Genomic DNA, 21,392 nt, shown 5'->3' with positions numbered 1-21,392 from the left:
GTTTTTCCAGGTAATTCTGTTTTTGTTTTGGATTTCCAGCATCCGCAGTTTTTTGTTTTTATGGTTCCAAAGATGTGGGACTTCAATTACATGGAAAGACCGGAGAAGCTGGGGTTATTCTTCCTAGAGTAGAGCAGGTTGAGAGATTTGGTAAAGGTATTTAGAATTATGGAGGTCTGAACAGAGTAGATAGAGAGAAACTGTTCCCATTGGCAGCAGAGTTGAGAACCTGAGGACACTGTTCTAAACTGATTGGCAGAAGAACTAATGGAGACATGAAGAAAAACATGTATGCAGCAAGTGATTACAATTTGGAATGCACTGCTTCAGACCGTGGTGGAGGCAGATTCAATTGTGGCTTTCCAGAATAAACATTTGATGGAAAAAAAATTGTAGAGCCATAGGAAAAGGGCAAAGAAGTAGGATTAGCTCAATTGTTTTTGCAGAGAGCTGGCATGTGCTTGTTGGGCCCAATGGCCTCTTTCTGTGCTTTAACCATTCTATGATTCCACCAGGCACTTTTGAATGGAAGTCCTGTGTAACTTCTTTCTTGTCCACCCTGCTCCCCATCCAACCAACCCAGGGATATACTAATAATTGTATTTTTTTTCTCTCCCTTAACTCCCTCACCCCCCACCTCAAGTAATTACTACTACTTACCTGAGTTCAGCCAATCGAGGATCAAACTCAGGGCGATATGATGATGATGTATATAAGTACTAATCTGTTGAGATTGTGTATTGAAGGGGAATTTCAGCATAAAAATATGGAAACTTTACTTTTGGTGGTTTTATGTATTGGTGCAGTTACAAATTAGTGGCCAGACATGATCTAATTGCATACAGAATATGAGTTAATCTGTGGTCCATGGCCTTAATATGCTCTTATTGAATATAATCATGTGTACTGATTTGACATATAGTGGTAATTTTCTATGTGCACTATTATGCATCTCTAGTGGGTAAACTAGTTTATGTGCTTGACAAAGGCTTGCAGAAGTTGGAGGCGGTTCATATTGTTTCCTTTTTCTTTTCATTCTCCTTCTTTCACTCCTTCACCCCAAAAACAGATTATATGGAGGTATGAACTATCGCAGACTGGGCGGTGGAGTTGGTGTGATCAAAATGACGCACTGCGAATCTCATATATGGTAACTGGTAAACTCTGGAATCTTTGCTGCTCTTGGATGCTGTAATTGTTTGGGAAAGAACATTTTAAAATTTGGTGGAATCCGGCTGCTTATCAGTCAAAAGAGGAGAGCTGTTCTCCATTAACTAACCTGAAGATGGCTCTGTGCAATACATGGTCTGTGGAAAAACTAGACTTCTAGGCAGGTCTGGTGAATAGTTGTAAGGATATTATATATTGGTGCCTATATAAGTTTTGTTTGTGGGGAAAGCTTTCTTATCGAAACCCGTTGGCAGCGCCTTATCGGTTAAACTGGAAGTGCGGAAGAGTTACACACTCTAACTTGAACATCAGAGATGGAATCGACTTTTTAGGTTTCACCTTTTGAGGAATTTAAAAACTGAAGTGAAAAGAAGCATTGGTCTTCGGCGTGGTGGAATACCCTTCAGAGCTGAGTGACCAGCACGTGTGTGGAAACCATGTGCAAATCTACAGTTGCTATCAAACTGAACAATTCATAATTCCACATTTTACAGCTTAAAAAGGAAACTGTTTATCGTGAACATTAAGCTAGAGCAAATGAAAACTCATCATTTGTTCCCCATTGGAGAACTGTGTACTAAAATCACACATAGCTACTGCAATGTACTTTTTTTCTGATGTTGATAATCTATGTGTTCAGTACAGTGAATGTAGTTTTCTCTATTCAGGATATATAGCAGGAGAAATACAGAGTCTTGTATTCCCTGAAATATTACAGAACTGGAACCTTCTTTAAGGGCACTTTTCATGAGAAAGTGTACAGCAAATCTTTTTTCCCTCCAATTACAGATGCACAGTGTTATGTACATCATGTCACTTGAGCATGAAGCTGTTGTGACTAAATATGGTGCATGGCTCTTTCTGCTAGAAGCCAAAAAAGAAATGTTTGGAAAATACTTTCTCATGATAAGCATGCCCCTCTCAAGGTCAATTTTGACTTGACTGAAGAAAAGTTGATCTTGAGCTGTATTTTCTCTTACCAGGTTTCTCTTGGTTCTTCGCTTAAAATGAAAATAAAAAAATAATTGGTCCATATCCTCCTTGCTGCCAGTTGATGTGAAGTTAATTTTGTAACTTGATTGGTACAAAGCATTTTCAAAGCTTTTGACTAAAGTTCAGTAGTAACATGAGAATTTTTTAAACAATCAATTGCTTGCCTTTGTGACTGTGATGGATGGTAACAGTTCACTTAAGGCTTGAGCTTAACGACCTTTGTTGCAGACTCCATATTTCAAATAGAAGGTTACCTCCAGCTGAATAGAGGATACATCTGGGTATTATTTTAATTGATGAAGACCCTATTGAGTGACTATTATGGTAAGGGAAGAATGCCAGTTTTGACATTTGACCATTGAATTGACCTTAGCTGTGGTATTTTACTTTGCAGTGATAGGAACATTGATAATGGGCAGGGCATTATTTAAGTTTGTGAAGATGCACATATCTTCAGTGGTTTAGGTGGCCTTAGATGTTTCATTTATTCAGCATCTATGAGCGTAGAATTCTTGCAGAGGTTCACAGATCTCCTCTCCTAACTTCAGTGGGTGCAGCAGAGGTTAGAGTAGAACGTAATATCTGCTTTAGATTCCCATTTTTGTTTTGCTGCCCTGCTCCAATTAGAAAGAGTGGAGCTCCACACCCAGTATAAATGCAGATATAATTGATAATTGCATTTATTGCATTGAGAAGTTCTCAAAGTGCTTTATACAATTGAATACTTTTTGAAGAGCAGTGACTATTATATAGACAATTCTGTACCTTAGGAATGGGCTGATCGAGTTTGATATTTTTCCCCTCTCTTGATGGTGTTAAGTGAAGAATATTGCTGAATGGTTTGCATGAAGTCTGTTATGTGGAATAGGTTTGCAGATTTACCCATCTGAAGATGGAATGTCATTCTACCACTGCAAAGTACTCAATTGCATTCTCCTCTTGGAGGGTACTTATAATTCCAATGATGTAGGCTAGAATTTAACTATTTGGAGTTGCATTGTTCTACACCAGTCAATACATTTTTAACTATATAACATCTCATTTATAACACTGAATAATTATAGAATAAATTTGTAGGTGTTTTGTGTAGAACACCCACATGTCCACATTTAATGTTTCCCATTGGTTGCAAATCCCCTCAGTATTTATTCATTTGTTTAATAATTACTGTATCTTTTTTCTGTGAAAAATGAGCACTCTGATAAATTATCCAAATGTCAGTAAAAGCCTTTGTGTTTAGGTGTTTGGTTTTGATTTTAAATAACCAATATTATATCCCTTTTATTGTATATGATAAAAATAGTTTAACGAATCTGGTACCAGAAATACTTTGTGAATTAATCTGGAAGAAATCTGTCTTGTTTCTTCTCCATCAAATTTTCTCTATCCAGTCTATTGTTTTCAAGTTGTATCAGCCCTGCACAATGTTACAACACAGAAATTAGCCTTTCACTGCTTCAATTGTCTTTTTCTCCCAAGCTATCCACTCTAATCCCTCCTTCCTGTTTTCTAAGTCCTTTAATATTCTCATTTTAAAATAATTTATGGACTCTGGGGGAAAGAAAAACATGTTTTTATATCATGCCTTTCAGGACCTTAAGTTGTCCCAAAGTGCTTTACAGCCAAGTAAGTATTTTTGAAGTATATTCCTGCACAGCAAGCTCGCACAAACAGCAATGCAATAATGACCAGATAAGCTGCTTTAGTGATGTTGTTTAAGGGATAAATATTGGCCAGAACACTGCAGAACTCAAATAAATAAAAGCAAAACAGTGCAGATGCTTTAAATCTGAAATAAAAACCCAAGTACTGGAAAAACTCAGGTTTGGCAGCATCTGTGGAGAGAAACAGAGTTAACATTGAGAAATTTATGACACTGGAGAATTCATCTGCTTTTCTTCACAAGGATGTCATGCAATCTTTTACCTTGGGTTAGCATCTCCTCTGAAAGACAGCACTTCTCCACTGTAGCATCGGTGCGTCAGCTGAGATTGTGCTCAAGTCAAGTCCACGAATGGCACTTCATCTTAGAATTGCCAGACTCAAGCAAGAATACTACCAACTGAGCCATAACTGACAATGATGATTCTCCATCTGGAGTAGTTTGTGGCAAAATAATTCCCTTCTGTATTCTTTGATTACATTTTTGTTTAATAAATATATAATTTAAAGTCATCCACTAAGATGTTTTATTCAAAAACAAAGTATAATGAATGATAGTTGCAGCAGATATTCCACCACAGGAGACAAGGTGATCAATAAAGCTTTTGTACTGAAGTCTGTCTGGCACCGAATTTAGGTAAATAAATTTTTAAAATATAATTAATCTTCAGTTCTGCTTGCTTCTATTACAATTCATTTTCAGCAATCAGTAGGCCGGATGTTATGAATTCACAACTGAAATTCTTGAGGAATGCCTCTCAAATGCAGCCCTTTAATAAATTGTTGCACCACGTAACTTTGTACATTATTTCTTTTACAAAGGATTTAATTAACAATGTTTTTTGACAAGTGTTTTCTACACTCCCTTGTTTCAATCTATGTACAAAGTACGCATGAATTACTACAGCAGCCAATCGTGGCACTGCTCCATTTCTATTTGTTCACTCTGCTCCTTAATCTGACCATATTGCAGTTTTGGTATAGCACTCCACTGCTTATTACATTGGGCAGCATCATCATAAAAAATCATGCTGGAAATGCAGTTGATATATGCTCGCCAACTTGGTGTAGTATGTTGCTTGAAGACATCTAGTTCACAATTTAAATTTTTACTTTTAACCTGCAAGAATTGTTTTGCTGAAGAAAGTAATCCAAAAAGCACACTTGTTCACAGCTGATTTTATCTTTTTTTAAAACCCAAATTTAGAGGTAAAACCAGGGTGCATAGTTCTAAACACATGGTGTTAAGTTTTTTAAAAACATCAGTAAGGTATAAATAAGAAAAAATATTAAGTTAGTTACTTTTGCCACTTTCCTTGTTTTACCTACAAGAGCGATCCTTTCAGGTGCTTTTTTAAACTTTAAGAGGATGAGAAACGATTAACTCACATGCACTTTCCCCAACTTAAAGGTGGAAGTTTTGTTTACGATGTTAAGCTAGGTGATTGTTGTCTTGTACTGCCAGATGCTTCTTTGAAGGTAAATTAATTGCACACAATGTAAAATAATTCTTTCCTAAATGAAACATCTTTAAAGTTTAAAGCGAAAATGAAAGCAAGATACTGCAGATGCTGGAAATCTGAAAATGCTGGAAAAACTCAGCAGGTCTGGCAGCATCTGTGGAGAAACAATGTTAATGTTTCAAATCTGTATGACTTCTTTAGAGCTCTGAAGAAACATCAACTCTGTTTCTCTCTCCACAGCTGCTGCCAGACCGGTTGAGATTTTCCAGCATTTTCTGTTTTTATTATCTTTAAAGTTTGGTTTTGTTATAAAATGTCTCATGAGCACAGGCTGGCATTGGCACAAAAAACCAAATGGCCAACTTCTCTGCTGTGATCTGCATCATGTGAAAATCGTCCTGAAGTAGCAGGTGGGAGACCAGTGAGTGACTTGAAGACAAAGGAATCAACAAAGGAATTCTACCACTGTTCTGCCCACTTAACTAGTCCATTGATACCTTCCTGCAGTCTACAACTATCTTCATTATCAACCAAATGGCCAACTTTTGTACTGTTTACAAACTTTATTTTTCATGTACTGAGATAATTTACACATCATATGCAAGGACACCAAGTTCTTTACTCACTTCTATACCGTAAATTCACTGCTTAATTTAGGTTCTAATACTTTATTAAAGGTCACTAACATCTTCAGATAAGATAATAGATTTCTCTAGGTTGTTTTGCTCAACAACATGAGGATGACCATTTGTACGAACACAAATTCCCAGTGGGTTAGATTAAGTAATTTGTTTTTAAAACAAATTAGTAATTTTACCTTTTGATGCTTACAAGGTGGTACAAAAAATGGGATAATATTCCGAAGAGTAAAATTCATTGAGCACAAACTATTATTGCAAGCCTCGACAGAGGTATGAAAGCAGGAAGTTGAAGAGTTTGTGCAATACTATTAAAAAAATAGGATATGGTCCATTCAGTTCACATCTCAAAACAGTCAGAGGCTGACAGAATCTGGTTATAGCAGCACAGATAAAATTTCATTTGGTGGCATAGGAAGCAGTCAAGTCAGCAGAAAAGTTTAATGTTTCTGGCAGCTCTCAAATCCATTTTTCCCCTCCTGTACATCCAAAAATCCGTGATTCAGCCTAATAACTGGTTGTTTTCAGAGCAGGAATAATGTCACCCCTTATCTTTGGGCTCCAAGGAAAACTCAAAAGTTTGTGATCCAGTGAATTTTAATCCATACTGTTGCAGAGACGTGGTTGGTACTGTATCTGATGAAAAGCCAGCTCTGTTAGGAATGGCAGCACATGGTCGATATGCTTGCTGTTGAACAGCTGTCAGAAAGACAAAGAATAACTAACACCACAGTAAACATGAATAAATCTCAATTTAGACAAGTAGCAGTGCACTCTTCAGGTTTACATTTTGAATCAAGTTCAGAACTAAGTGTCTCTCTTCCATTTCATTCTTCCCACATCACTGCTTACCCAATCTTAGTGACATACTTCTACTTTGCAACTAGTTCCTTTATAGCAGCAAACAAAAGACAAATGAAAGCAAAAATCCTATTTGCTATGAAACAAGTTCACTCATCAAAATAACTGGATTGGCAAGGGATGACTACGTAAAGCATCACACACTCATACTTCACAGAAGCAATGAGAACAAAGTCATGACACCATTAGGGGAAATAGTAACAGTGTTGTTGGACTAGTATTCCAGAAGCTCAGACCATGCTCCGCAGAAAGGAGTTCAAATCCCACCATGGCAGCTGGAGGAATTTAAATTTGATTGAATAATAAATCTGAAATAAAATGCTAGTTTCATTAACAATGTTCATGAAACTACCAGATTGTCATAAAAGTCCATCTGGTTCACTAACATCCGTCAGGGGAGGAAATCTGCTGTTCTTTCCTGGGCTGGCCTACATATGACTCCAGACACAGGCAGTATGATTGACTCTTAACTGCCCTCTGACAACCACTCAGTTGTAGGTGGCGTACCAACACCTGCTTAAGGGCATTTAGGGATGGGCAATAAATGCTGGCCTTGCGAGCCATGCTCACATCGCATGAATGAATAATAAAAATATAGGCGGATGGTAACTACTTTCTTATATTGATAGCATGTTCCAATATAATGGTCATTCTACAAAACAGTAAAAATGGAGGGAGTGGGGAACATATTCACTCTAACAACAGTACAAAGATGCAGTTGTAGATATTCAAGAATAGCACACAACCAGTTTTATGTTTGACTAAGGACAGCCATACTGGCAGTAGCTGTCCAGACAGTCACTCCAGCTGCAATGCAGAGGCGAGGGAAGCTTTAAACAAGCGAGGATTCTCTTTGGGCCACAAAGGAATGACTGGACAGTATACAAATACAGGATAAAGTTATGAAAAGGAGATGATCAGCATACTTGGTTCAGAGAAGGCAGGAAAGTGGAGTTGAGACCATAACCAGATCAGCCATGATCTTATCGAACAACAGAGTAGGCTCAGAGGGTCAAATGGCCTAATCCAAAGTCTTATATTTCTTCAGAAGTTTTGATAAATGTAAAATTACATAAACATTGTGTAAATGTCCCACAGAAAAAATTGAAAATCTCTATGTAGAAGGAACAAAATGCCAGGAAAAACAATTAAAATTCAGAGGCATTTTTTTCAACTAAGTGATAAAGACCTGGTGGACTAGAAAAGTATTGTTGCTGACCGTGGTGTACCCAAAATACAAATTGTGCTATTTCATAGCATCTTCAACAGAAAAAAATCTGAACTAATTGAAATGAGTTATCTCCCATTCTGAAGTGGACTAGTTAATGCAACAAAAAAAACCCTGTGTTACTTGCGCATAAAAAGTGACTGAAGCTAAAGGCAACCAAAGTGAACACGTAATTCACACACTACTAGGTTTTGAGTTTCTGCAACAATCAGCATAGATGCACAGTGATGGCAAATCTGTACTGCTAAGTTTTCACTTCTGTTTCAATAGTCAATAACTGGATTACTCCTGGACATTCTCCACGCTCAGAACATGTAGTATTATTGGATGCTGATGAGTTAGTGCATCAACACCTGGCACCATATTAGGGGTGGGGGAGAAAGGGCAAAAGGATTGAGCTAAGATGAGGTGTTTCCCTCAAAGAGGGAACAAAACAAAATAACTTAATTTACTCTTTTTTCTTAACAGCCAATAACAATTTGCAAAGCATTGAGGGGTTACTGGACCTTCTGAAGTTACGGTGGCCTTAAACTGGACAATTTCAGATAATGTAGTATGACATTGTTTGCAGTAGTTTCTTCAAATTTAAATACAGTAACAGTGGAAAGGGAAATATACAAACCTCATTTGTTTACATGCAAATTCAGCTACAGACTGTTCCCTGAATGCACAAAGCAGTTGCATATATCAGCAGACTTCTATTTAATCTGAAGGGGAAAAGACCCAAGTACAATGTTTCTCTCCGCTAACCACCTCCTCAAATCAATATTCTTTAAAAAAAATCAGTTTGTTGGTAAGGATTTTTCAATTATCGGATTTCCCCACCTTCATTTATGACAAATACATAGCTATATCTGATCCTGTCTCCGTAGAGTATTCCATGCGAGGAAACAGTAGTACTCAACCATCTAGTTTGCTTGAGTTTTTGAAAGTTGATTTTCAGAGAAACCCATGCCGCTAATCTTGGAAGAGCCTGCGCCATTGACTCTAGTGAATTTAGGTTCAAAATGACAGATTTACCATGGGAGGAAAATTAACAGAAACAAATCAGGATGATACTGAATTCTTCTTCCTGAAATTGTAGATGCAGGGGTAGTGGGAGGGCAGGGGGAGTTTGGGGACATAAGAACACAAGGAGAAATAGGAGGAATTGACCAGAGCCTCTTGAGCCTGCTCCACCATTCAATGCGATAATAGTTGCTCAGTGGCCTTCACTTTGCTTGCCCACTCCCCATATCCTTTGATTCCATGAGAGACTAACATCTGTCTATCTCAGCTTTCAATGTATTCAATAACATTGGTAAGGAGGATAGAGAACACTATGCTGAATATTCTCTGCACAGCACTTTTAATGCAGAATTAGTACTGCAGAAATCACCATCTATTGGAATCCAAAAATGGGCATCAGTTTCTCACCTTTAATTTCCCATCGCAATGAGCAGAGGCTACAGCTGTTGACACCTTTATCAGCTGTGTAGCTGCAAGTCGCACCCCAAAATGCCTGTAGAAATGTGAATGAAGGCTGCTCATGAACAGCTCCACCTCCTCAATGGTGATTTCGTCCTCATCTCCGTGAATGCTGTCCCATAGTGCTTTAGCGTCCTCTGGGTGAATACTCAGTGAAATGGTCAGTTGCACAGGGGGCACAGACCACTCCAATTCCATCACACGATGGACAGAGTCTGAGAAGCAATTGGCCCACATGGCAGCCATCCAGGTCAGGTTCTCCGAACTGATGGGGAAGGCACTGATGTAGCAGTCAAATGTTTTCTGCAACCATTCCCCTACCATGGTTGTAACTGTTTCAGGGCCATTGGCAAAAAGCAAAGGTAGACAGATAAACTCCATTGGGAGTGACTCCAGGAAGCCCAAGTCTCCGTCGACACAACACATCCACCCAGACCAGACCACTTTCTCATCAACTGCCTGATGGACTGGAGTTTTTGCCGTTATCTGTGAAAAAGCAGAAAGTAATTTTTACCCCAAGTCTCAATACTAATTTATCCCCCCCCTTCTACTGAAGATAATGTTTACAAGGCTCCAAAAGCTTTAATGGTTAGTTCAAATAGACATGTCCAGCTGCCAGTGGAATCCAATGTAAATGAATCGCCTTCTGTCCCTCAGGGGTGCAGAAGCCAATAGTCATACTCCACTGTCACCCGAGCAGAGACCAGCTAACACAGCAAAGGCAAGGATCAACCTTCCTCGAGTGAAGACTATAGTACAGTCCCAAACCATGTATGCCTACCCGATGAGCTGCAGAGAAAGGTGTGTAGTGAAAAAAGTAAATCATTTTATGGGTATCACCCAAGAATCTATTTAGGGTGTTACTTTGTAAAGGGGAAGCAAGGAGGAGTTTTTTTGCCCACATGGGAAACAAACATTCCTCACAACATTTAAGAAGTATTTGAACTTGAGCACTTGGAACACCATAGCATACAGGGCTACAGGCCAAGTGCTGGAAAATGGGATTGGAATAATAGGTGCTTGATAGCCAGCACAGACACAAAGGGCCGAAGGGCCTGTTTCTGTGCTGTATAACTATGACTCTAAAGCTTAGCAAGGGTGGCAGATTCTAGCAGGTAAAGTAACATATAATATTTGAAAAGGATTTAACATTTTCATCACTGCATGTGAGCAACCACAGGTATGATCCATAAAACTCAGGCCAGCATCCCACCTCCTTCACAGAATATGATGTGGTAACATGCAACACTGCCATTTTAAAGTTACTAAAACTGACAGGACATTTCCCCCTTCCCAAACCGAATACAAACCACTAACTTTCCTGATTGGGAACCAAATTCAATAGCCCCCAAGAATGAGTGCAGGGATCGTGATGCAGAATTAACCCATGCCCATTGCTTCCAACTCATACAGCATGCCAACTTAATGCTGACTGGAAATGAACATGATTGCAGCTTGCACCAATGTTAAGTGCACTTTTGAGCAGCTGCATGCCTCAGCAAGGGGCCCAAAATCATGAGTGGCTACAAGCAGTTGAAGCTAACTTGCCCCTCTTATAGAGTAAGTGCATTGTGGCTTGAGCAGGTGCTGGAAATTGCTCTACAGCTGAGTGGCAGCTGGTGAAATTTAAATTCAATTAATTAACATTAAAAAAAATCTGGATCTGAAAACCAATCTCAGTGATGGTAACCGTGAGACTACCATCGATTGTTGTAAAAACCCATCTTGTTCACTAATGTCCTTTAGGGAAGGAAATCTGGCATCCTTACCTGGTCTAGCCTACACATGACTCCAGACCCACAGCAATATGGTTGATTCTTAACTGCTCTCCAGGGCAAATAGGGGTGGGGAACAAAAGCTGGTCTTGCCAGTGACGCCCGCATCCCATGAACAAATAATTAAAAAGTAGTCAAAGTTCCCATTGGTTTCCGAGGAGCCAAGAAGTTTGTTCCCTATTCATGACATATTGTAGCTGGCCAGCAGGAGGCAAAAAAGGTCTATGCCAAGACAAAACTGACATAAATGCAATCAGAAAGCAAATCAATTTTGATTTTAACCCCCCCCCCTACAAAAATTATACAGTAATTCAATCACGAGTACCTGCTGTCGACTTCTCATTTGACTAATGTTTGTAATATCCCCTATTTTCTTCCCCTCTTGCCCACTAATGCACTGGTCAGAGTATATAAAGGAAACTTTTGTCCCTAGTTTATTGTACTTTTGACAAAGCTCATATCAGTTGCACAAGAATAGCACTAGTTGACATTCTAATTTATTTTCCTGTGGATCAAATCCTTCCTCAGCAGCCTGGCTTTAACTGGGAAAGGACCCACGTGGATAAGATAAATGGGCACCTGCAGCCCACCACCCAGCAACACAGCACACCAGTACGCTTGGACATTGCTTTTGCTTGACAGGTGAACAGGATTGCTTGCACGCAAGATTCCAAAAAACAAAAAAAAGGGGAAAGTATCTTTTGTACTGCTCCTTTATTATTTAGAGTGGCCAATAACGCTCGAAAGGAACACAGAATGCCAAAGGAGAATAGTAGGATCTGCTGGTGAAGCAATTCATCGTCTTAAGGAGAGTGGCAAAGAAATAAAAAGCAGATAGAACTTCACACCCTCACATGAACCCCACAATTCAGGAATTTTGATTCCAATACAAAAAGTTCTATTTCCAAATAATTGGGCTATATACGGTAAAAATATGGCTATGACTTACAATTGTTTTCAAATCTTCACTATGGCAAAGATTGAGTCATATATAAACTTAAGATGGCAAACAGTACAAAAAAAAAATCAGCACAATTTTTAGTAGGTGCAGGAAATGCAATTTGAGTCATTAGAACGTACCCTTGAAGCTTTCATGCCATTTCAGAATGGAAGGTGAATGAGTAGGAATAAATTTGAGGAGTCCAGTGAATTAGGAAAAATAGTGCACACACTTTCTTTTAGAAGTATGAACATCCCAAGTCAGTCAAATTTTAGGTGAAATATAACAAAAATATTTACACAAGGTATACATTTTACTGTATTCAGGAATCCTTCTGGGTAAAAGTTCTAGAGAGCCTAAAAGATTCCAGATCTATTGCTATTTAAACTGGCTTACAATCTAACCTCAGAATCACAGAATCACCTGTATGAAGACAGCCTCTGGATCATTCTCTGTAGCTCGGAGGCCTGCAAGCATGGAGAATTTAGCCTTACTTGCAAGCTCGATTCCCACTTCAATTGCCACCCCCTTTTTCTTCTCAGTAGCAATGAAGACCGACAGCTCGTTTGAGTATTTCTTCAGCATGGTGTAGGAGAATCTGTACAGAGGAGTTACGTGATACAGACGCCATTGTTTTTGCAGCAACACTGCAATCTGCTCTGCATTCTCCTGCAAAAAGCACAATGGATAAGTTTTTCCTTCAATGCACACAAGAACCTTGACTGGTGCAATATGTTGGTCTATCATTGGACAGTTAACCTCTTGAAATATTTGGTGACATCAGTTGTAAATGTGAAGACTTGAGTCAACAAATATAACCTGCATTTATATAGCATTCTTAATATAGTAAAACATCTCAAGACACATTATAGGAACATTAGCAAACAAAATTTGACAACAAGCTATGAGAATATTTGGGGAGAATACAAAAAGCTTTGTCAAAGAGGTAGGTTTTGACGAGTATTTTAAAGGATAAAAGAGAGGTAATGAGATGGAGAGGCTGAGAGAGGAAATTCTAGAGCCAAGACAGCTGAAGGTGTGGTCACCAATGGAGGATCAATTAAAAACTGGGATGCTGAAGAAGTAGAATTGGAGGAGTGCAGATATGGAGGGGGGGGGGGTGTTGATTGCAGGACTAAAGGAGAGTAGAGATAGGAAGGGGGTGAGGCCATGGAGGGATTTAAAAACCAGGAGTTCCTTAACCATGAGCCAGTGAACAAAGAATGATGATGAATGGGACTTAGTGCATGTTAGGGCATGGTAGATGGTAGTAGAGTTCTGGATGACCTCCAGTTTATGGGAGATAAAAGAAGGGAGGCTGGTCAGGAATGTGTTAAAATAGTCAAGTATAGCGTAACAAAGACTTGGATGAGATTTCCAGCAGATGAGCCAAGGTGGAGCAGAGTCAGGTGATGTTATGGAGGTAGAAATAAGTAGACTTAGTGATCATGTACAGGTGTGGTAGGAAGCTCATCTCGGGGTCAAATTTTTAAAAATATTTGTTCATGGGATGTGGGCGTTGCTGGCTAGACCAGCGTTTATTGCCCATCCCTAACTGCTCTCATCCAGAGGGCATTTAAGAGTCAACCAACATTGTTGTGGGACTGGAGTCACATGAAGGCCAGACCAGGTAAGGATGGCATATTTCCTTCCCTAAAGGACATTAAATGAATCAGATGGGTTTTTACAACAATCGACAATGGTTTCATTATCAGACTTTTAATTCCAAATCTTTATTGAATTCAAATTCCACCATCTGCCGTGGTGGGTTTCGAACATGGGTCCCCTGGGTTAATCATCCAGTGACAATGCCACTGCATCCCCCTAAATAAGACACCAAGGCTGCGAACAATCTGGTTCAGCCTCAGTTGCCAGGGAGAGGGATAGAACCAGTGGCTTGGTAATTATGACATGGTCCTAAGGTAATACTTTTGGTCTGACAAATATTTAGTTGAAGGAAATTTCTGCTCATCAATACTGGATGTTGGACAAGCAGTCTGACACTTTACAGACAGTAGAAGGGTTGAGAGCTGCTGGTGAGGTAGAGCTGTATTTCGTCAGCTTACATGTGGAACCTGACATTGTATTTCTGGATAATGTTGCTGAGGCAGCATATAGATGAGAAATAGGAGAGCGAAGAGTAGATCCTTGGTGGGCAAAGTTAACAGTTCAGGAGCAGGAAGAGAAGCCATGGCACACTTTCCAATGGTTATGAATGGATAGATAAGAATGGAACCAAGTGAGTCAGTAACTGTATTGGTGGGTCAAAAGTTAAGGTCACTTGAGAAATAATAGCAACACCTTCATCCCCAGTGCACAACTGTAGTTCAGAAATAACTTCAAAAGTATTTCATCAATAAAACAGCAAGATAATTCTAAAGGAGCCATACACATCACATTTACTAGAGCAAATTAGGCACAGCTGAAAAAATAGGGTTAAAAAAGCTTGATTATCACCAATTACTGTAAAATCTGCCTGATTATCGCCTACAAAACTGTAAAACCTTGTGCTTGTTGACTTCTGCATTCTCTCCAACTGAGACAAGACCCCTTCCAAAAGTCATTTTGTTGCTAAAATGATTAAATTAGTAGGATTGCAACATAACATTCACAATATATTGATCTAAGAATGATGAAATCCAACAATTGTATTTATATAGCACTTTATCATAGAAAAACAGTCACAGGATGCTTAAGAAGTATAATTAAATGAAGGACACCAAATCAAAAAGAGAGATTGTGAGGTATGAGCAATAGTCAGAGATGGCTTTGTGTGTGAGAGAGAGAGATGTGGACTTGGGGTCAGGTGGGGAAGGTGGTGGCACAGGCAGGGGGAGGGGAAGCAGAGAGAAATCTTAAAGGGAACATAATGGGATTTGGAGGCTAGAGGTTTATGGATGGCAAGTATCTCAGGTGGCTGAAAGCACAGGTGTCAATAGTGAGAGGGATGCAACTAATGCCAAGGTCATAAGAATGGGGAGTTTGGAATGGGAATCAGCTCGTTCATAGAATTAGAGCACAGATGAAGGCTATTCATCATGCCAGCTCTTTGAAAGAACTATCTCTACCTCAGAGGGCTGTGGAAGTGCAATCATTGAGCATGTTCAAGACAGAAATCGATACATGTTCCTGTACCACTCCCCCACTCTTTCACAGCAAATATTTCCCTTTCAAATGATAACTATCCAATTCCCTTTTGAAAGTCACTATTGGATCAGCTTGCACCATCCATTCAGGCAGTGCATTCCAATCACAATTCACCAAATAAAAAGAGTTCTTCGCATCTCCCCTCTGGTTCTTTTGTCAATTATCTTAAATCTGTACCTTCTGGTTTCTGACCCTCCCTCCAGTAGAAACAGTTTTTCCTTATCTACTCTATTAAAACTCTTCAATTTTTAACACCTCTATTAAACCTTCTCTGTTCTAAGGAGAGCAATCCCGTCTTCTTTATCATTCGACTGCATCCACTTTTCACTGTCCAAGATGCTTGGTGCCCAGATTGAACACAATGCCCCAGCTGAGGCCTAACTAGTGATCTTTAGGGGTTCAGCATTAAACCCTTGCTTTTGTACTGTGTCTCCATTTATGAAGCCAAGGATCCAGTATGCTTTCTTTTTTAAAAGAGTCTTCTTAACTTGCCCCATCAGCTTTAAAGGCCTGTCTATGTGAACCCTCTATTCCTGAAGCCTCTTCAAAATTGAACCATTTGAAGGGCAAGAAAAGGTTACAGAGTGGGGGAGGAACAAGTTAATGATGAAATTTAAGCACAATGATGATTAGGAACCAATGTAGGTTAGTAAGGACAGAGGTTATAAGTGACCAGCATATGCTAGGTGATTTGCTACAGGGGTGTTGATATTTATGAAGGTATGGGAGAAAGTTGATTAAAAAAGACATTTTCCATTGTTTGAGAGATCTAGAATAAGGGGACATGCATATAATGTTAAATACACAAATTTAGAAGAAAGCAGAACATACACACAAACAGAGTTGTGTGCCTTCAGAACGTCTAGATATTAGTGAACGAAGGAGAGATCATGTCTTTTAAGAGGTTAGAACAATTGGGGGGGCGGGGGGTGAGGGAGGAGGAAGAACATATAAATAGATATGGGAACAGGACTAACACATAGGATTAGGACTACAATGTGTGGAGAACATCTATACCAACATAGGCTGGTTGGGCCAAATGGCCTATTTCCACACTCTGATTTCTTTATAATTCTTTAACTCTCAAGCGCAAAATTAAAAGGTTGTTTTTTTCTCTCGCCAGACATCACACTCAAACCCACACCACCCAGGATAGAACTGCAAATGCTCTGCTTATAGTGAAAAATCAAGGTTGCTAGTTTTACTGACTACTGGCAAGTCCGTTCTAGGAATCTTCCGTCTAGCTGAAGTCTGGCGAAATGGTGTGTGCCTCTGCACTGTCCTCAGAATCACTGGAGAGGCACCTGTACTGGCAAAACACACACCCAGGTGTGCCATTCCTGCCTTGGCAGCAGGAGTCAAGTGCTCCATGTTAAACCTGGAACAAAAAAAAAAACAATGTGAAACAGATAATTTTAATATTTTGGAGCCAGTAAAAACCCAAGACCAGAACTGCTTACTAAATCTCGTCACTTAATAAATAAATTTCTCCAGTCAGGGAAAAACATCTCTATGTCTACCCGGTCAAGCTCCTTCAAAATCTTGTGCATTTTAACAAAATCACCTCTCATTCTTCTAAACTCCAGAGAAGATTTTACTTAGCATTTACTCAGCTTCTCATCATAAAACATGAGAGTGGAATTTAGTTAACTGTCACAAGGTGAATGGAACCAAACTCTTACTCGCTGGAGCATTATAAAAACTTAAACATTCACAGAAGCAAAGTGCATCACACCCAGCATCAATGCAATAAAATTGATAAGGGCATCAGTAAAGGCCAGGACCCTGAAGGCAACTTCATGACAACTTATGGAAATACAATTGTGAAGACCACTAACTTTGCATGCAATGACTCACATTACACTAGTACAGTACCTAAGTCCCACTTGCTCATCACCCCTGTGCTCGATGACCTACATTGGCTCCCAGAATACCAGTGGCCGGAATTTAAAATTCTCATCCATGTACTCAAATGCTTCCACGGTTTGACCCCTCCCTAGATCTGTTACCTCCCCAACAGAGCAACTTTCACCTCCCAGAATCTTCCATGCCTCATGATCATCTTCCCAATCTTTACTCAACCACTGGCAATCAAGCCTTCAGCTGTCTTGGCCCCTCCCTTTCATTTGTCCTTCTAACTCATCTCTTTGAACTTGCTTTCATCATCATTAATCACAGAATGATACAGTACAGAAGGTGGCCATCCAGTCAACCTTGCCTCTGCAGGCTCTAGAAGAGAGCTGTACAACTTGTCTCACTCCCCTGATCTTTCCCCACAGCACTGAAAATCTTTCGTCTATCCAAACTTCTCTGATCTAAGGAGAACAATCCTAGTTTCTTCAGTGGTTCCACATAACTGAACTCCACATAACTGAAGTCCTTTACCTTGGTATCATTTTAGTAAGCTTCCTCTGCACCGTCTCTAAAGTCTTGGCATCACATTTTAGGACAGATGTCCAGAATTGAACACAGTCCTCCAATGAACTAACTAGTGCTTTATAAAAGCTCAGCATGGATTTCTTGCAATTTAGAAGGTCAAGGTCAGTGATATTCTCCCTACCAAAATAAATCACTTCATACTTCTCTGTATTAAATTACATGTTATGTGCATGCTCAGTCTATGTACTTGAGCTGTTACTGCTCTCCTTACTGCTTACCACATTTCCAAGACTCAAACTTTGAAATGATGTCCTGTAGACCCAAATCCAAGTCAATATATATGAAAAAGAGCAGTGATCCTAAAACTGATCCCTGGGGAAGGCCCTTGTCAATGTTCATGCTCCGCACACGCCGCATATCCTTTTATTCCTTTCGCCCTCATGTATTAACCTAGCTTCGCTTTAAACGCATCTATACAATCCGCTTCAAAACGGTAGCCAGCTTCACAGTTGTTTTTCTCTATCAGTAGAGATGGTGATTGACTCTCTCTCGCTCACACAGATGATCTGCCTTCCAGTGACACTCGGCTGAATGAACCTCCCCTTAACCCGGCCCTTGATGCAGTGACTCACCGGTTACCCGGTGCCCTCTGGTGATTAAATATCAGAAACCCGCCATCCAGAGGCTCCGGGGAAGAGGAGAGAGGCTTGTCCGGTTCCCGGGGTCGCTCCACTGGGGGGGGGGGGGGGGGGGGAGACTCTCCCCGGTTCCCGCTCCGCGGGGTAGGGGGGGGGTGTGAAGGATTTTCGCCGATTCCCGGGGCCGCTCCGCGAGGGGTTATCTCCCCGATCCCTGAGCTGCTCAACTAGTCGGGGGGGGGGGGGGTTCTCCCCCCAGTGAAAAGCTTTCGGCTGGATTTTCGCCGCCTGTTTCCCGCCCGGTTTAAAACAGTCTCCCGTCCTGCACTGCGCTGCCTGTCGACAGACCCAAAGAATCGGAAACCGATGGCCCAGTGGTAAAGATCGGGCTGTTGGGAGGGGATTGGAATCCATTGGTTAGGTCTGTTGATAGGGTGAAAGGTCAGAGGAGGAGCCGGAAGAGACAACAACGGATCCCAGTTCACAGACAGTTGAGACCGACTTTAAAATATCCGGGCCCCCGAGCTTATTTTTATTTGTGTTCGGGACATGGCCAGGCCGGGCCTGGGGCTGGGCAGGATCCTCCTGCGCTCGCTAGGATTCAGGGCCGTTTGCAGCTCCAGTCTCACCGAGCAGGCCCAACTTCTGCTGAACAATCCGCGGACCCGGCCTGTCAGAGTAGAACCAGGTGAGGCCCTTGAAGACTTGTATTTGTAGATCGCTTGTTTCCCCCCATCTCAACACCTCCCAGAGCGCTTCGCCGCCAATTAAATTTTTTCTTTTTTCTTTTCATTCATTCCTCATGGGATTCGTTGGCTGGGCCAGCATTTATTGGCCAGCTCTAGTTGCCCTTGAGAAGGTGGTGGTGAGCTGTCTTTTTGAACCGCTGCAGTCCTTGTAGGTACACCCACAGTGCTGTTAGGGAAGGTGTTCCAGGATTTAGACCCAGCGACAGTGAAGGAACGGCGATATATTTCCAAGTCAGGAAGGTGAGCGACTTGGAGAGGAACTTGCAGGTGGTGGTTTCCCATCTACCTGCTGCCCTTGTCCTTCTAGATGGTTGTGGTCGTGGGTTTGGAAGATGCTGTCAAAGGAGCTTTGGTGAGTTCCTGCGGTGCATCTTCTAGATGGTGCACACTGCTGCTACTGTGTGTTGGTGGTGGAGGGAGTGAAAGTTTAAGTTGGTGGATGGGGTGCTGATCAAGCGGGCTGCTTTGTCCTGGATGGTGTTGTATTTCTTCAGTGTTGTTGGACCTAACTCATCCAGGCAAGTAGAGAGTTTTCCATCACACTCCTAACTTGTGCCTTGTAGATGGTGAACAGGCTTTGGGGATCAAGAGGTGAGTTTCTCACTGCAGAATTCCCAATCTCTGACCTGTAGCTACTGTATTTATATGGCTAGTCCACTTCAGTTTCTGGTCGATAGTAACCCCTAAGATGTTGATAATGGATGATTCAGTAATGGTAATACTATTGAATGTCATGGTGAGATAGTTAGATTCTCTATTATTGATGTTCATTGCCTGGCACTTGTGTGATCCAAATATTACTTGCCACTTATTAGGCCAAGCCTGAATGTTATCCAAGTCTTGCTGCATATGGACATGGACAGCTTCAGTAACTAAGGAGCCACAAATTGTACTGAACATTGTACAATCATGAACATTCCCACTTCTGACCTGATGATGAAAGGAAGGTCATTGATGAAGCAGCTGAATGCAGTTGGGTCTAGGATACTATTCTAAGGAACTCCTGCAGTGATGTCCTGGGACTAAGATGATTGACCTCCAACAACCACAACTATCTTCCTTTGTGCTAGGTATCATTCCAACCAGTGGAGAGTTTTCCCCCTGATTCCCATTGACTCCAGTTTTGCTAGGGCTCCTAGATGCCACACTCGGTCAAAGACAATCATTATCACCTCGCTTCTGGAGTTCAGCCGTTTGTCCATGTTTAGATCAAGGTTGTAATGAGGTCAAGAGCCAAGTGGCCTTGGCGGGACCCAAACTGAGTTTCAGTGAGCAGATTATTGCTGTGTAAGTACCAGATGATTGTACTGTCGACGACACTTTCCATCACTTTGCTGACGTATATTGATAGAGCAGTAAGTGGCTGGGTTGGATTTGTCACGCTTTCTGTGAACAACACATAGCTGGACAATTTTCAAGATTGCCGGGTTGATGCCAGTGTTGTTGCTGTACTGGAACACGATGTCTAGGGGCATGGTAAGTTCTGGAGCACAAGTCTTTAGTGCTATTGTCAGGGCCTGTAGCTTTTGCAGTATCCAGTGCCTTCAGCCATTTCTTGCTATCACTTGGAGTGAATCGGATTGGCTGAAGACTGGCATCTGGGATGCTGGAGGCCTAAGTCGATCATCCGTTTAACACTTCTGGCTGAAGATGTTTGTTAAAACTTTAGCCTTGTCTTTTGCCCTAATGTGCTGGGCTCTGCATCATTGAGGATGAGGATATTTTGTGGGGCACTGGTATTGGAACAGGAGGAATCTGTACCGTTGGGACAGACTCCACCTGAACCGATCTGGGACCAATGTTCTAGCGAAAAGGGTAAATAGGGTGGTCAACAGGACTTTCAATTAGAAATTGGGGAGGGAGGGAAGGGTAAAACTCCAAGAAGTATGACTAATGGGAATCAAAGCAGCAGGTTAGCATGTGGGTTGGGAGGGGAGGTGGGGGGCTGGATTCAGCTTCATGGAAAATTATGAAAAAACTGAAAAGAAAGGAGAGTCCAGGAGAGGCTATTAAAGTCTGCAGAACACAAAATAGGACAGAGTGTTTGGAAAGGGCTAGGAATCTAACTTTAAACACATCAAATAAAGGGACGACAGTGAGAAAGGGGATGGGAAATACAGGACTGAAGGCGTTGTATCTGAATGCACACAGTATACGAAATAAGGTAAATGAGCTTGTGGCGCAGATTGAAATTGGCAGGTATGATGTGGTGGGCATTACGGGGACATGGCTGCAAGGGGATCTGGACTGGGAGCTAAATATCCAAGGATATACATCCTTTT

General features: G+C 40.9%; 3 protein-coding genes across 7 annotated transcripts in view; 2 read left to right on the top strand and 1 right to left on the bottom strand.

Moving 5' to 3' along the window:
• Positions 1-3,475, top strand: part of klhl20 (kelch-like family member 20) — a 90,066-nt gene extending 86,591 nt beyond the window's left edge. For all 4 annotated transcript variants that reach the window (XM_041207919.1, XM_041207917.1, XM_041207918.1 and 1 more), the window contains one exon: positions 1,070-3,475. In XM_041207919.1, the coding sequence (XP_041063853.1) occupies positions 1,070-1,154 (85 nt within the window). In that variant the 3' untranslated portion in view covers positions 1,155-3,475. The remainder of the gene's footprint in view (positions 1-1,069) is intronic.
• Positions 3,476-5,570: 2,095 nt separating this feature from the next.
• On the bottom strand, positions 5,571-18,451 carry cenpl (centromere protein L). Its single transcript, XM_041208513.1, has 5 exons — positions 18,356-18,451; positions 16,554-16,722; positions 12,621-12,866; positions 9,432-9,968; positions 5,571-6,625 (listed from the first exon to the last, which is right to left on the bottom strand). The coding sequence occupies exons 2-5, from the start codon at positions 16,713-16,715 to the stop codon at positions 6,524-6,526; spliced, it is 1,047 nt and encodes a 348-aa protein (XP_041064447.1). The 5' UTR covers positions 16,716-16,722; positions 18,356-18,451; the 3' UTR covers positions 5,571-6,523.
• A 356-nt stretch (positions 18,452-18,807) lies between these two features.
• dars2 (aspartyl-tRNA synthetase 2, mitochondrial) overlaps positions 18,808-21,392 on the top strand; it is a 59,188-nt gene continuing 56,603 nt past the window's right edge. For both annotated transcript variants that reach the window (XM_041208547.1, XM_041208546.1), the window contains exon 1: positions 18,808-19,049. In XM_041208547.1, coding sequence (XP_041064481.1) covers positions 18,911-19,049 — 139 coding nt within the window. In that variant the 5' untranslated portion in view covers positions 18,808-18,910. The remainder of the gene's footprint in view (positions 19,050-21,392) is intronic.

The sequence above is a fragment of the Carcharodon carcharias genome, chromosome 16 (assembly GCF_017639515.1).
Source record: "Carcharodon carcharias isolate sCarCar2 chromosome 16, sCarCar2.pri, whole genome shotgun sequence".
NCBI lineage: Eukaryota > Metazoa > Chordata > Chondrichthyes > Lamniformes > Lamnidae > Carcharodon > Carcharodon carcharias.
The sequence above is the reverse complement of the archived record's forward strand: the minus strand, read 5'-3'. Positions and strand labels throughout refer to the sequence as shown.